This window comes from Sceloporus occidentalis, unplaced genomic scaffold (genome assembly GCF_023333645.1).
Source record: "Sceloporus occidentalis isolate IW3139 unplaced genomic scaffold, rSceOcc1.0.p SCAF_9, whole genome shotgun sequence".
NCBI classification, from domain to species: Eukaryota; Metazoa; Chordata; class Lepidosauria; order Squamata; family Phrynosomatidae; genus Sceloporus; species Sceloporus occidentalis.
Genome location: NW_028316989.1, coordinates 10695595 through 10711124, shown reverse-complemented (window position 1 = coordinate 10711124; position 15530 = coordinate 10695595). Strand labels below are relative to the sequence as shown.

The 15530-nt window shown below is 41.3% G+C and overlaps 1 protein-coding gene across 2 annotated transcripts; it reads left to right on the top strand.

Moving 5' to 3' along the window:
• Positions 1 to 2195: 2195 nt before the first annotated feature.
• Positions 2196 to 14385, top strand: LOC149306882 (etoposide-induced protein 2.4 homolog). Of its 2 annotated transcripts, none has more exons than XM_089538079.1 (11): positions 2196 to 2279; positions 3693 to 3840; positions 5221 to 5366; positions 5549 to 5609; positions 7394 to 7460; positions 8200 to 8324; positions 9386 to 9505; positions 10401 to 10512; positions 10916 to 11027; positions 12092 to 12166; positions 12803 to 14385. In XM_089538079.1, exons 2-11 carry the CDS (start codon positions 3799 to 3801, stop codon positions 12963 to 12965), a joined length of 1023 nt encoding a protein of 340 aa, XP_089394205.1. In that variant the 5' UTR covers positions 2196 to 2279; positions 3693 to 3798; the 3' UTR covers positions 12966 to 14385. The 2 variants fall into 2 exon arrangements, with proteins under 2 accessions (XP_089394205.1, XP_089394206.1); XM_089538080.1 differs by lacking the exon at positions 2196 to 2279 and adding an exon at positions 2918 to 3073.
• The last annotated feature ends 1145 nt before the right edge of the window (positions 14386 to 15530 follow it).

Below are 15530 nucleotides of genomic sequence, written 5' to 3'. Positions count from 1 at the left end.
ATCCATTTGACTAGAATAAAGGTGAATTAAGTGGGAGATGACATCTCAGTAGGATGCTTTCCCTCTTATCTCACCAGCCTAAATACATTTAGTCCTCAGTATGACATTATAGCTAACGTAAACTGATTTTCTTTCTTGTGTTCCCCCCACCTACAAATCCAGGAGCTCTGCCTAACATTTGCATACTCCCCAAGCAAGAGGGATTTTGTAGTGGGAAAGTACCCAGGTATTACTATGACTTCAACAAAAAGGTCTGTGAAGAATTTCTTTATAGTGGCTGTCAAGGCAATTCAAATCGTTTTAAGAGTGCTGAAGAATGCACTAAGACATGCAAAGAATAACAGGTAAGAGAGCTTAATCTCAATGCAATGACGGAATATTGTTGTGAGTGTTGCAAGGCTTCTGATCAGACAGAAAGAAAATATGGTTTAGTAACACACAGTATAGTATTTTTCAAGCCATGTTAATCTCTTGCAACATAAAAAGGAGGAGGAGGGAGAAAAAAAGAAATATGTCTGTACCTTTAAGACTAACTGGTTTTATTTTAGCATGAACAGTCATTGATATAAAACCACTTCTTCAGATACAGCACTGAGTGGTATTAAGGCCTCAGGTATAAAGCATATTTTTACAGTTGTGTGTGGGACAGAATGTAATAGGATCCATAAAGATACAAATCATGTCCCTTCCCCCTGAATTTTCAAAGGGCTGGGTGAGGTGACACAGGTCTTTCAGATCTTCACAGTGATCACTGAGTGTTGATGTGTGAAAACAATAAATCTGCTTACCAAAAGTCATTTCGCCTGCGTTCAAAACCCTCTCTGAGAAAATTGCTTTTGTTATATGTGCAGTAATGAGGATTCTCGGATTAATATCTGTAATGTGAGCCACGAAGCCCATTGTCTTTGTTCGTACCTCTGCTAATGGATTGGAATCTGTGAATATTGCAACAAAATTTTAACGCTGTCAATCAAGCTGTCGTCAGTAGAGGGTTTTCTCCTGTTTCTTACAATTAACAGTTTTAGGAACACATTTGGGGATTTGAAGGGGATCCCTCAAAAATTTATCCTTAAGATTGTCTAACTCCCCACCATTGTATGTTTTCTGGCACCTTTACTGTCAGGATGTTCCCCCTAATGTTGAGGTGGAATCTCTTTTCCTGGAACAATGGATGCAAGCTATAGGAAAGGTGATTCCACCTCAACATTAGGAGGAACTTCCTTACAGTAAGAGCTATTTGACAGAGGAACACACTCCTTCCTTGGAGTGTAATGGAGTCTCCTTCCTTGGAGGTCTTTAAACAGAGGCTGGATGGCCATCTGTCAAAGGGGATGCTTTGATGGAGAGTTCCTGCATGGCAGGATGGAGTTGGATTGGATGGCCCTTGCAGTCTCTTCCAACTCTATGATTCTGTGATTCTGATTTTAAACTTTACAGTCTTTGTTTTATTGACTTTTTGGTCTTGTCTTTACAGAGAAATACCGAACCATTCAGAACCCCATTGACCTAACATTGAAACCCACTAAACATGTCACAAATCCTATGGATCAGAAGAACCAAATTAAGCAACGATTCAGCGGCATTATTCTTTCCTAGAATCATCAGCATGTATTTCAATAAACCCATTTCTTCAGCAGTATCACATGGACTATGTTTCTTTATTGGTGTTGCTATCACAAGTAGGCCCTGCAATAAAGTTACACATTTGTTATCAACCTAATACTTTGAGGAGGGTTTTTTTTCATCACTGTGGGCCTAGTTTTCCTTTTGTCTAATTACTGTATGTTGAGGTTGAGCTGATTTATATTAGCTTTCTGGTTGTTTCCATTGTCGAAATGGGTTGTGTATTATTGAAGAACATAGTTTCCCTTTGAAACAGACAAAATAACTCAAACATGTTCCTGGATAGGAGAGTTTAGGGTCAGTCCATATCATCAGATTTAACCTGACAGGATGGATTTCTTCTGTCCATATGCAATTTGAAAATCCAAAGGCATATTAATGTCTCTTATACAACTGCCCCCCTCCAATAATTGCCATATTAATCCATATGAAGCCCCCAGAGCTCAGAGTGTAGTGTGTGTGGTTAAAAGAACTACATTTCCCAGCATGCTCTCTGCAGCCCAGCCGTTGCCTTGTAGGCCTGTGAGGCCAAAGGCTCAGGGACTACATTTCCCAGAAGGCGCTTGCTCAGTGGGCCATTTAAGGACTTGTTTGTTTGTGCTTCAGAGCAAAGGGTTCTGGAGGGAAGGCCCTCCTCCTGACTCGGGTTCCAGGAGGTAAGCTTCCATAGGATTCAATCCCTGTTCGGTTTTGTTATTACACTTGTCCCTCCATATCCAAGACCCCCCTGAATACGGGGAAACTGCTGATAACAAAAGCACCATGTTTTTACCTGAGAGGACGCCTCTCTAGGAATCTCCAGGTCCTCCAGCGCAACTCTATGGTCAACGTGCGACAGACACTGACCATAGAGTCGCACCGGAGGAGCTCCAAAGGCCTAGGAGAGTAGCCTCTCTAGGAATCTCTAGGTCTTTCAGTGCAACCTTTAGTTAAGGTCGACCATAGAGTTTGCAGTGAAGGACCTAGAGATTCCTAGAGAGGACATATTAATCAAATACGTGAATAGTCAGATCCGCAAAAGTCAAAGCCGCAAATATGGAGGGATGAGGGTATATTTGTTTGGTGTTATTGTTTTAGTTTTATTGTGTGTGTCTTTTTATTCCATAGCTTTGAGTCAGACAAAGAGTTAAAGCGGGGCCAAAGCGGGCGTCTCCATGGCAACCGCAACCGCTGTTTCTTCCCTCCCTCCTCGTCCTCTTTATGGTTCTCTTTACTGCGCATGCGCCGTTTCCCTCGACGTGACGGGCGGGAGCGCGCATGCGCGTGTTCTCTCGGAAGGAGAAAGGCCCCTCAATCTGGCTCTATCTTGGAGATGCTACTTTCTTCATCGCAGTCCTGAAGGGAGGCAGGCTGCGCATGCGCAGTGGTTTCTGGGGCTGCTGCTTATTCAGCTCAGTCAGCAGCAGCCAAGGCCAGTCTGGGTCAGACTCCGAGGACCTTGGCCTGGCAAGTACACAGCCCTTTGTTGTTGTTGTGTTTGTGTGTGTCTCTGTGAGTGTGATAGAGAGGGGGGACCTCTTTCCATTGACACTTATTCTGATTCATCCTGCCTCTTTGGGATTTGGAAACCTATGCCTTCTTATGCCAGATCTGATCCCTCTGCCATATTGACAGGCCCTTTGAAACCCAATCAGGACCAAACTTTGCTCCTCCAGGAGTTTTGGACTCCATTTCCCAGAAGCCCTAGCCACCTCGGCCGACAGCCAGGAATTCTGGGAGCTGAAGTCCAAAACGTGTAGGGCCAGAGTTTGGGGATTTGGCTGCTTTAAACCTTGAGATCCCTCATTGCAAATAGTAATTGTGAGCTGCGTATCTTAGGCACTGAATGCGAATTATTTTAATACTGCAAATAGTTTAATTTAATTTTAATGCTTTCTTTTTGCATGTTTTTAATTGTATTCCTTTAAATTGTGAGCTACTTTGAGTATGATCAGTTAAACAGTTTTAACAACCGTTTGTAAACTGTGTTTTAAGCATCTTCAACGCAATACAAGCTTAAACACAAAGACACACTCCACATGGTTTTATTGCTCCTATAACTGTTTTTCCCCTTCTTTCCCTCCTACCAGACTCCACCAGTTCCCCATCTCTTCACAATGAGACGGATCTGGGTTCATATCTTCCCTTCAGCCTGTAGTTGATATTGCTAGATGTGGAGGAAATGCTGGAGTAGAGATGGCAGATAGTATCAAGATCTTCCTTAATGATCTCATCAGAGTAAGTGTTCCACCTTGTTTGGGTTCTTGCAAACTGACAAAGCACCCATCAGTTAGAATAGCCTTTAGTTTGTTACTCCAGACACAACTTGTCACAGTTGCTCATGTTGCTCAGAGGTGTATGTTGTTCTAACCTCTTGTTATACTGACTGTGCTTTTTTGGCCATTACAGAAGGAGATAGTCAACAGCTACTTGTGCAGTGACCCCTTCCCATGCAACAGGGCCTTTCAGTGCTAGATCCACTGCCACAGTCAATGAACAACAAGGGAAGGGGGTACCTTGGAAGTGTCTAGCCGCCGTTCTGCAGCTGGGAGAAAATAACAGATATCATTCTCCCATTTCTGTAGTGAGTCGTTTTGGGTTTCTGCAAATTGGTTTTGGGAGTGTACTCTGGCACTGAAAAGGTCCATTGTGTTCAGAGTAGAAGGGGAAACCCAGTGGAAGTACATTGGTAAAACTTTATGGTCCACCAGTACAAATAAGGATCTCAGTCACTGTGATCACAGTAAAGCTGAAACCGTTGACGCCTGTAAGCATACCTCTTCCATGCTGCACCAGTATAGCCTTGCTGAGTGAGGTTCTGCCTGTGCGGGGGCTGCTCCTCAGCAGCAAGGAGCAGAGTAGTTCTGTAGTTATTGCCCCGTGGCTTCAAACTGTACTGGTTTTTAGGGAACTTTATTTATTTGTTTGTTTGCTTATACCCTGCTCTTCAGCCAAGGCTATCAGAGTGGCTTACAAATTGTTAATCAGACATTTCCCTGCCCTCAGGCTTACAATCTAAAGAGACAAGAGACAAAAGAAGAAGGAAATGGCAGTGGGGAAGGGGGAAAAGTCCAGCAGATCTTCTCTCCCTCTGAGGCCTGGACTAAGGCAGATGGACTGGAGGAAGGGCCCTTCTTCTTACTCTGGTTAGGCCCAATTAGGGAAGGTGTTGGGCCTACCTTTCTCTCCCTCAGAGGCCAGGATGGAGTTGGATGCCTTCTGGGAAGGGCTCAGTTCCTTTAGGGATGGCTTAAGATGGTTTTAAATAAAATCGACACAATAAAATTAATTGATGTGTTTAAAAAAAACAACCAGGTTACTACCAGGTATGCAAACCTAGGCCCTCTTAGTATGCATGCCTTGTTTCAGGGGTTTAGGTTTTGTAGTCTTGGAACGGTGGTTCAGACACTCTCTTTCCTGTACACAATACAACTTTACTATTATAGAATTGTATAAGGAATTAAACCAAGCAGGGGAGAATCCTGTGGATAAAATAGAGAAGCATGCGGAAGAATCAATAAGCCTGGAAAAAGCGTTGTTATTCCTTTTGACTTATGTCAGTCACAATCCCCCGTAGGTGTATTGAATTTCCACTTGGTGCCCTTTTTGTGTCTATAGGGAATTAAAGATTCCATATGGGGGATTTGTACCATCTGCAAGCTGGATGCTCGGATCCAGCAGAAAAGGGAAGAGCAACGAAAAAGAAGAGCAAGCAGTGTACTTGCCCAACGAAGAGCACAGAGCGAAGAGAGGAAGCAGGAGAAGTGAGTGTGGGAGCATCTTTGCGGCCAAGTCATCCCTTTTTTCCTCTCCCCTTTTCTTTTTACCAAGATATACATTGACATTATGATTTCAACATATTTATTTGGATTTCTTTCCTCACTTGAGAGAGAATAGGGTTTAAAACTGTGAGATACCCTCATACATTTCCATTTTCCCCCCCTAGTGAACCCCGGATAGTAAGCCGAATATTTCAGTGTTGCGCATGGAATGGCGGTGTATTCTGGGTGAGTGACTTTTTGTAAATGTGTAAACACCATTGAAATGTTACACTGCTTCTTTGGATGTGACTTGCTTGCAGTACTAATCTGGGAAATGTTGCAAAAAGAGAAACAAACCAGTGAGTGCCTTAAATCTGCATGTCTAATGGGAAGAAAGATTCAAAATTAAATAGCCTGTCATTTGATATGGCCAACCGCCAATGTATTAACAACCCAAATCAGATTTTTTCTTCTTCTTTTAATTGATCCTGATTTAGTAATGACACCTGCTTAATTCTTGTTCTGCACTGTTGCCAATGCTCAATCAAGGCCAGCAGCCTGTTTGGCCATGCAGAAAATGGCTATGATTTACTGGTTGGTCTCAGTTTTTGTATTTGAGAATCATAACCTTAATAACTTTTCATCTTTGAATCTGTTTCTTAGTATTCATCAAATGCATCTATACATATAATTCTAGTTATGGTCTTGAGTTGAGCACTGCTGAGCAGAATATATTACCTGTAGCTGGTGTAATGGATGTTTCATAGCATTGATTGTTGTTGGCTCTAATCTACCCTTTACTTTGGCTACATTTAGAGGAAAATGTTGTTAGAACATTCCTACTGGTACACTGTATTTAATGTGCAGGTATTTCACATGAGCTTTATGTTGAAATGAATGCTTACTTTTCTTTGATACCATTCATGAAGAATGTCCAGATCTCAGTGTATGTAGTATGTGCCTTTCAGCATAAGCTTTTATCGCACAATATTGCTATTTTTGCTTTGTTTACAAGGAAGTACCTTCTAGATCCCATGGTTGCATGCACACTTTGTGCACAGGCAATGTAAGTGGAAGGATAATAAAGCTAGTATATAGTATCTCAGGGTTTCCAGAAAATAGTGGCACAAGAATTGAGAAAAGTCAGGTCTTCCTAGGATGGCATACATGCTATTATGCTCTGATTTTAGTGCAGACGTTGGATTTTTCAGAGAGGAAACTGTGATGTTTTGAAGATGTTTTAAGATATAATCACACATTTGGACAATTTTTGAATTAGACAATTGATATTGGCGTTTAAACTGGAAAGTATAGTGGGGCCTCATTTTCCACAGACTTGCCATCTGCAGATTTAAACATCCGTGGATGGCAAGCCTCCAGTTGTCCACAGTGGCAGTGGGTGCATTATCTATATGTTCATTAGGGACATCCCAATTGTCCTCACTGGTGGTGCACGCACATAGCAGGACTAGAGATCTTGTAAATTTGGTATCTGCGAGGGGTCTGGAACGGATCCCCTGTGGATACCAAGGTCCCACTGTATAAAGTAGATAAAGAGAGAAGATGAGGATCTAAATGTCTGTATGTTTGGTTGTTCTTTAATGGTTGGATGGCTGAGTTGATCGCCTGTTCTTACCAAAGTCAAGCTGGGTTTCAGTTTAGGGTAGAACCCCATGTGTCAGCACATGACAGTATTATTTGCTTTCTATGTTCTTTTAAATCATTATTTTTATGAATTCATATGGAGATCCATGCAAGGGACATTTTCAGTCATTTTAGTAAGGTGCACACCCATAGTGTTGTACATATTGCTATACATTTTCTTCTTGTGCGGACATCTCTATAAGGAAGGAAATAATATACATGTGAGAAGATCAGTGGATTTGTGCATGGTGGGAAAATTAACAAAATCTTCCTTGAGGTTTCAGGATTGTAGGTAAAAAGCTGTTAGAATGTGTCTTAGATTGTGTGACTACAATATATGAGCATAACTAAACTGCAGTACTTTTCTTCTTGTTTCCTCTTTTTAGCTTAGTCTGTTCTTGTTCTACCGGGTATTCATACCTGTTCTTCAGTCGGCAACAGCACATATAATTGGTAAGTTCTTAAGTGTTAAGTTGTTTAACCTCCTTTGTCAGTCAGGTGATTCCTTGGGTCTCACCTAGCTAGTTTGCAATTTTGGATTATTGGTTAGTTGTATGATTACTTCAGACTGTGAAAGGGATCTAGGAGTCCTAGTAGACCACAAGCTGAGCATGAGTCAACATTGTGATGAAGCAGCTAAAAAGACCAATGCTGTTTTAGGCTGCATCAATGGAAGTATAGTGTCTAGATCAAGGGAAGTAATAGTGCCATTCTATTCTGCCTTAGTCAGGCCTCAGCTGGAATACTGTGTCCATTTCTGGGCAGCACAATTCAAAAAGGATGCTGACAAGCTGGAGCATGTCCAGGTGAATGGCCTGGAAACCATGCCTTATGAGGAAAGACTTAGGGAGCTGGTTATGTTTAGCATGGAGAAGAGACGTTTAAGAGGCGATAGCCCTGTTTAAGTATTTTAAGCGGTGTCACATTGAGGATGGAGCAAGCCTGTTTTCTGCTGCTTCAGAGGTTAGAACAGGTATTTGATATATAATCCATAACAGGATGGTTTTTATGGAGCAGGTGGGGTTTAGTTATGTTTTTAACATTTGTATAATTTTATGTGATTTTATATTGTTTGTAGCTGATTTTAATTGTTTTATAGAGTGAAATTTCTTTTACTTTTTTGAATAGGAGTTCAGACGATCACAAGTCTAGTATGCATGTTACTAATGAAACTCTTGTCTCTGTTTGGAAGGTGACCCCTCTTTACATGGTGATGTCTGGTCATGGTTGGAGTTTATCCTCACGTCCATCTTCAGTGCCCTTTGGGTTCTTCCCCTCTTTGTTCTCAGTAAAGTGGTCAATGCCATCTGGTTTCAGGTAAGTGATCACGATAGGACAGTGTGCTTTAATCTACATTAATGCATATTAACTCACAGCTGAACTTTCTGAGCACTTTTTAAAGGCAGCCCCTCGCAGAGTGCATTACAGTAATTCATACTGGATGCAACCAAGGCATGTAGCACCGTGGCCAGATCTGACTTCTCCAGGAACGGATGCAGTTGGCATGCTAGCTTCAACTATGCAAAAGCATTTCTGGTCACCGCTGAAACCTGGGCCTCCAGGATCAGCGCTGAATCCAGATGTGCCCCCAAACTATGAAGCTGAGTTTTATCATCAGCATACACGTGACACCTTACTCCAAAACTCCGGACAACCTCTCCCAGTGTTTTTATGTAGATGTTAAAAAGCATAGGAGACAAGACTGAACACGTTGAGGGACCCCACAGGCCGATGGCCAAGGAGAAATCCTCCAGCACCACCTTCTGAGAGTGTTCCTCCAAGAAAGAAGAGAGCCACTGTAAAAGAGTATCCCCCAAGCCCCATCCCAGAGAAGCGACTCAGAATACCATGGTAGCAAAAGCTGCTGAGAGGTCCAGTAGAACCAACAGGGATACACGTCCCCATCCAGTTCCCTGCATAGGTCATCAACCAAAGTATTTTCTGTCCCATAACCAGGCCTTAAACCAGACTGACATTGATCTAGATAATCTGTTTCATCCAGGAACTCCTTGTGCTTCGAAAGCAGTCTTCAGTTTTTCATTTTTTTAAAGACTCAAAATAGCATCTTGGAAATCAGCTTTTCATAGAAAAGAACACAAGTAGCACTACTATGCCTTCCTAATGGAATGTTTTCTTTGGTGTCTGCATTTTTAACAATAGCAGGTAATTAAAAAAGAATGGTGCAAATGTGAAGCCATTCTTAATCAGTTTTGCACAATTCTTTTAGAATTATCCTGTATTTTTATCCAATATGATTTATCTTGTACGATTTGTTCCTTCTTAGACCTATATTGTGATGGCAGGGGATCTTAAATAATAAAAGAGTTAACTCTGGCTTTACAGAGGACTACTGTAACAAACACTGACTTGTATTTCAGGATATTGCCGATCTGGCATTTGAAGTGTCAGGAAGGAAGCCCCAGCCTTTCCCCAGTGTCAGTAAAATCATTGCTGATATGTTGTTTAACCTCTTACTGCAAGCTCTCTTTCTCATCCAGGTAAGAGCCATTCAGGCTACATTAAGACTTCTAAGAGTAATAGAAAATGCAATATAAAGGTCATTTACATCAGTGGCTCTTAACTCCAGATGTTTTGGACTCCAACTGTGTTGGAGTGGGACATATGTGATCTGAAGTCCAAAACAGCTAGAGGACCACTGATCTAGCCTTCTGTTTTGTGGTAAAGCAGAATTAAGCAGCCCTTTAAAGAATTTGGACTGTAGGATGTGCAAAACAGAGAGCCCTGCAGAAAGATAAAGGCAGAAAGAATAATTCCAGATGACTCAAGGGGAAGGGATCTATGCTCCATGCGTCATTAGCCAATATGACCTAGGTGGCAATTCATTTCCAATCATAAACATTATGATGATCAGCTAGCTCCTGTACTTGAATGAAAAACACTTCTGCAGAGACATTTTAAGGAAATATTAAATGCAAGCTTTGTGATATGCACAAAAGGTGGCAATAGGCCAAGTTCCATTGCTAACAAGCAGCTGATATAACGTTGGAGGGAAAATGATGACAATGAACCTGTTTCACATAGCAGTTCTGATCAAACGTTATCATTTTCCAGATAATGAGTGGTGGTTGGGAGGAATATGAGAAAACAGGAAATGTCTCTTCATCGGTCAGGCTTTTGAGACTCATAAAAAGACCCATAAGGACTAATGAATAATTTTTGTGGGTTTTTCAAGTTATGTGGCCATGTTCTGGAAGAGTTTATTTCAGAACACGGCCACATAGCCTGAAAAAACTGCCAAAAACTATGGATGTCGGCCATGAAAGCCTTTGCCTTCACATTGCTAGTGAATAGTGATTGTGATCGAAAGAAAACCGCCTTTGAGGCACAGACACACACACACACCTTAAGATGATTGTTTCTTGCTCTTCACAGGGGATGATTGTAAGTTTATTTCCCATTGACATAATTGGCCAGCTGGTCAGCCTGCTTCATATGTCGCTGCTCTACTCTCTGTATTGTTTTGAATACCGTTGGTTTAACAAAGGTTAGTGATTCTCATCCTTTCCAAGGCTTCCACATGAAGATTGCAACATATATTGAGTGTCTGGATTTTCTTCAAAGATATTGTTTTTTAAAAATTGTCTGGTCCTTACCGACTTCTGTTGTGAGATTTTTGTTTTATGTTGATTTCATCTGTGTAGCAGCATTGGGTGAATGATATGGAGAAGTCTTGACACTGCCAGGCACACTATTTCTTTTGAGCTGTGACACTGCTATGCATATTTGCTGCATAATTTTAAATCACAGATGAAATAGGGTTGTGGATAATCTGGGGGGAGCTTCCATCTCTCTGAGTATGTTACAAAGACTTGTAGAAGTATAGAATGAAATAACTCTGCTTCTGCTTGGATTCTGTTAAGGTTTGTTTTGTTTTTTTGTCTTGACAGGAATTGAAATGCATCAACGGTTATCCAACATAGAAAGGAACTGGCCCTATTACTTTGGATTTGGTTTACCACTAGCCTTTCTCACTGCAATGCAGTCTTCTTATATTATCAGGTGACTAGAGACATTATTCCCCCCCCCCCCTCCGGCCCCTTCTGTTAGATTAACAAGGAAAGGTAAGCACCACTTTAACAAAAATGCATAAGAATGTATTGAGGAGGAAGATGTGAGCTTAGTGGAAAGGAAATTATGTAAATAGTAATAAAACATGGTAAGGGAGGAATGGGAAAGAGAAAACTTCAGTTCAGGAAAAGTATAAGCAAGATTTGTTTTCCCCATGCAGCACCAGTAAAACAAAGAAAGAACACACACACACACACACACACACACACACATATATATGGGAAATGCTTTTATTTTTCCAGCTAAAAGGGTATGAAAAGGTCTGCACATTTTTGAGATCTGAAATATTACGCCCTGTTTCCAGGTGGAAAATAAGGAAGGTTAGGGAAGAATATATTCCAATTGAATATATACACAGACTGACAGAAGAAAGTTTGGAAGACATCTTGGTTCTTTCAGCATAGCTGGACTGTCTGTTTCAGCTTTGCTGGAGGTGCTGGCACCTCCTTCAGCATACAGTGCCCTAGCATCCCTGGCAGTATCATCTTCCTCTCCCAATTTGCAAAGCCCAGCTTTACCATGGTCCCTATTAATTATTCTTGGGTGAAGTAAGTTGGTGTTACTTAAGCACTTTGTTGTGGAATAAGAATCATATGTCTCAGATTATTCTTTTTTTTTAATCATTAGAAGACCTGTGGCAAAACACACAAAACAGGATTAAATTCACTTGGGTGTTAGGAAAGTAACTTAAAGTTTTTGCTAGCAATTTGTTCCTTTCTGGTGCTAGCTTTTACAATGTGGGTACTTGGTATAATGCTAATTGTTCATAGACCCTACTGTCTTGGGTGCACAGCAAGACTTACATTAGTAATTGTGTTAAAGTTGCTGTTGTATCTTGGTAGTACTCTCCGTTGTGGACATTGTGGTAATAGAATAAACTCTTATAGAACATGGCCACATAGCCTGAAAAACCCACAAAAAACTATGGATGCCGGCCATGAAAGCCTTCGACTTCACATACTCTTAGGCTGATTACATCTTCTGTTTCTTTTTAGCGGCTGCCTGTTTTCCATTCTTTTCCCTCTGTTTATCATCAGCGCCAATGAAGCAAAGACACCAGGAAAAGCATAGTATGTATTCCTCCCACTTTAATAGGGAGAATTGTGTAACATTGCATTGAAAAATAATCAGGATTAAAACAGAAGATTATGTAATAATTTTTTTTAAAGCGCAGCATGGATGAAAAATAAATGGGGGGGGGGCGGAATTAGTTGCATTATATTGCAGATTATTTCCTATTCATTTTTTTAATGGGGAGAAAAGGAAAATATAATAATCAAATAAAGGAGATGACTTAGTGGGACAAGTGGGGTTTTGGATTGATGGAGTCAAAGGTGGAAAAGAGTAAATGAAGTTAGAGAAACGAATGTGATATTCCACATTACAGGTATTGGATATTAAAATGTTTGTTTATAGTCATCGGAGGGAGATGAGAGACGGGGAAGGCGTTGAAATGTATGTGCTGTAAAAATAAAAATATTTAGTTATGATTTATTAGAAAACTCATATGGTATTATTGAGCTTAATAGTTATCTACCCATCCATCCATCCATATTAAAGTTACTCTCTTAGGTGCTACAAGATCCCTTTGCATGCACTGAGTGTTAGAATTTGTGTGGCATAAGGCTAACACACCTTTTCTGTTACTGTAGATAAAAAAAACACCTCTGAATGAGAAGCTAATAGTTGTGTTCTTTGTGTTCCAGCCACTTCCAGTTGCGTCTCTTTTCCTTGGTGGTCTTCCTTAGCAACAAACTATTTCATAAGACGGTTTATCTCCAGTCTACGCTGAGCAGCTCTTCTTCATCTGATCGACTGCCCTCACCACATTCATCACCTGCCAGACAAAAGGCTGCTTTGGTGCACTGAACCATAACCAAAGCAAGGGGGGCTGGGGGAAAGAAGGGCACCGTCCCTGGCTGTTATGTGTGTGTTCCCGTGATCCAGGGAAGGGCAGTAAGCAGTCTGCCAAAGGAACCTCTCTTCCAATCACTGTCATAAGCTCCTGTGGGACATTAATTTTGAATAACAGGACTATGTGAAGAAAAGAAATGTGGGTGGGTGGGTGGGGGGAGCAGTAGAGCCTGGGTTTTTAACATCTCTTGTCAGTTTTTAAAAGCCAGGTTCTGTGCTTGTTTTTCTAGTGTGTAATGGACCTGTGCCTGTACTGATTTTGTATACCCCTCTCCTGTGCCATTTCCCCCTGCTTCCCAGAATGAATGGTTGTGTGTTTTTTTTGTAATGCATATTTTGTCGTAGCTTTGTGATGATGCTAATGGGGTCTTTATGGTGAACTACACCACAAGTGTTGGGTTTTGTCAATGATCATAGGTTTTTTTTTTTTGTATATTTTAACTCAGGTCAGGATTTTGTAATCCCTGTTGTGTTTCAAATGAAAAGTGGCTCTAGCAGCATGGTCAAGGTACAGAATGGAGGGAACTCCATTCCTAGTATCTGGTGATATCAGTGCAGTCCTTGTTGCAACCGAAGGACCTGGCTAGGTGCCTCTTCTAGCTCTTTGTGCCAGAAGAGACCCACTTTTGATGGCTAACCATAACAACAGAATGTATGGATTTTTGTTTTTTAAACTACATCCTTGGAGCTTTTACAAAAGTTCTTTCTGAACTTTCAAAGGGAAATGAGAAAACGTACGGGTACGGTCAGGCGCCGAAGCGAAAACGTGTTGAATCTGTGTGCGGAGTTGTAAGATTTGCAGTATAACGTTTTGGTCTTGGAACAAGGAGATGAAAAATTAGTGTCTTTATAGATCCTAGTTGTGGTTGAATTAAAAACAGTTGCAGTTCCAAAGGATATCCATGGAAAAAACCAAGACAGAACTGTATTGGTTTTCTACAGGACTTCTTGCACAGAGCTTGAAAGAGGCCATTGACTTTCTGAGTCTCTGTCTAATGGATTTACCTTTGTAGCAAACAAGACTGGTTTGAGTCAAGGTTAACCAATAGCTTCAATCAGGACCTGACATGCAACTGTTGCCCTAGCCAAGTTAGAACGATGTACACCGAAGTGCTCCTCTGTGATTCTAATCGAAGCTGAAACTAACCCATCAGCACAAGATATGTGACCTTTGTGTGCGTCTGTCTGTCTGTGTGTATATGCGTGACTGTGTATGCACAAAGGGAGCATACCCCTTGGTTTTAGACAGTGTTCCTCATGCATGTCAAACTTCTGTAGGGCTGAGAACTATGAAATTTGAGGTCAGTCTACATACAACCCTTTTCTCTAGTATTTTCACACTGAAATATTAAAGTGGAAAACAAAATCCTAACAAGTTGTGCTTGTGTGACTGAGTTGTGAAGCCGGTTTTAGTCGGGGGCTAGGAGTGGGGAGGACTTAAGTTTGCCCTGGATTGTAATTAATGATGTAACTTTCTTCCACTTGTGATTCATGCCTTTGTACATTCACAGACTGCTGCCATAAGGGTGACACCTACCGCATATACTCAACTATAAGTCGCCTTCATGTATAAGTCGAGGGCATGTTTGAGGACTGAAATTATGGATTTTGCTATGGATAAGTCAATGGTAAAATTTAGGGGGCACATAGCAAAGGATCTAAAGGATGAAGCAAAGCAAAACAATGCCAAAGAGCTTACAGAATCCCCCCACACATAACTATTTGTGCTTACTCTTAAGACCGGATGGATGAGAAAGTAGAAGGGTCAATGCTTCACATGTTATACTCTTGCTTTTCTCCAGGAGACGGTTCCTTCTTATAAATAAGACTTAAGATACAGTACTTAAATGGACCCATGGATAAGTCGACTCTGGTTTTTTTTATGCGTGAGTGTATACAGTATGTGCAAGAAGGAGTTAGCGGTGAGCGACCGAACTCTGAGGTGTGCGAAAAGCCAGAATGTATTTAGTGAAAAGCAAAGCCTCAGAATGCTGCCACAAAGTGTTGACTGAATAGGAATAATACATTATAATAATACATTTTATTTATAGACCGCTATTCCGCAATGATCATAGCGGTGTACAGTACAAAAATGCAATGCAATACAATACAATACAATACAATCTCTCTCCTTCAAGATGGTGGCTGAAGGGAGGTCTTTTCTTCTTCCAGGCAGGCCTGGTGGTGCTAGCCTGCCTCTCTCTCCCTTAAGATGGTGGCTGAAGGGAAGAAGCAACAAGCCATCTGTGGTGGCAAATGGAGCAGCCAGAAAGAGAGGGAGGAAACGCAGTGGCAGGATGGCTTTTCCAGCCACTGAGAGAGGTGCCTCTCTTAGGGGCATTGGCCTAAGCTATTTAGGCACATTTATATGCAGTGCGGGAGGGAGACCCAGGTTTTAGAATCACAGAGTTGGAAGAGACCCCAAAAAAGGCCCTGATAGAGCCCAACCCCATCCTGCCATGCAGGAACTCTCCATCAAAGCATCCCTTTTGACAGAGGGCCATCCAGCCTCTGTTTAAA

What these genes read in the sequence shown, in the direction of transcription:
- LOC149306882 (XM_089538079.1), top strand. Translation starts at nt 3,799, where the DNA reads ATGGCAGATAGTATCAAGATCTTCCTTAATGATCTCATCAGA. An exon ending in GGAATGGCGGTGTATTCTGG is followed by an intron (nt 5,610 to 7,393) that starts GTGAGTGACTTT and finishes TCCTCTTTTTAG; the next exon opens with CTTAGTCTGTTCTTGTTCTA. An exon ending in AAGCTCTCTTTCTCATCCAG is followed by an intron (nt 9,506 to 10,400) that starts GTAAGAGCCATT and finishes TGCTCTTCACAG; the next exon opens with GGGATGATTGTAAGTTTATT.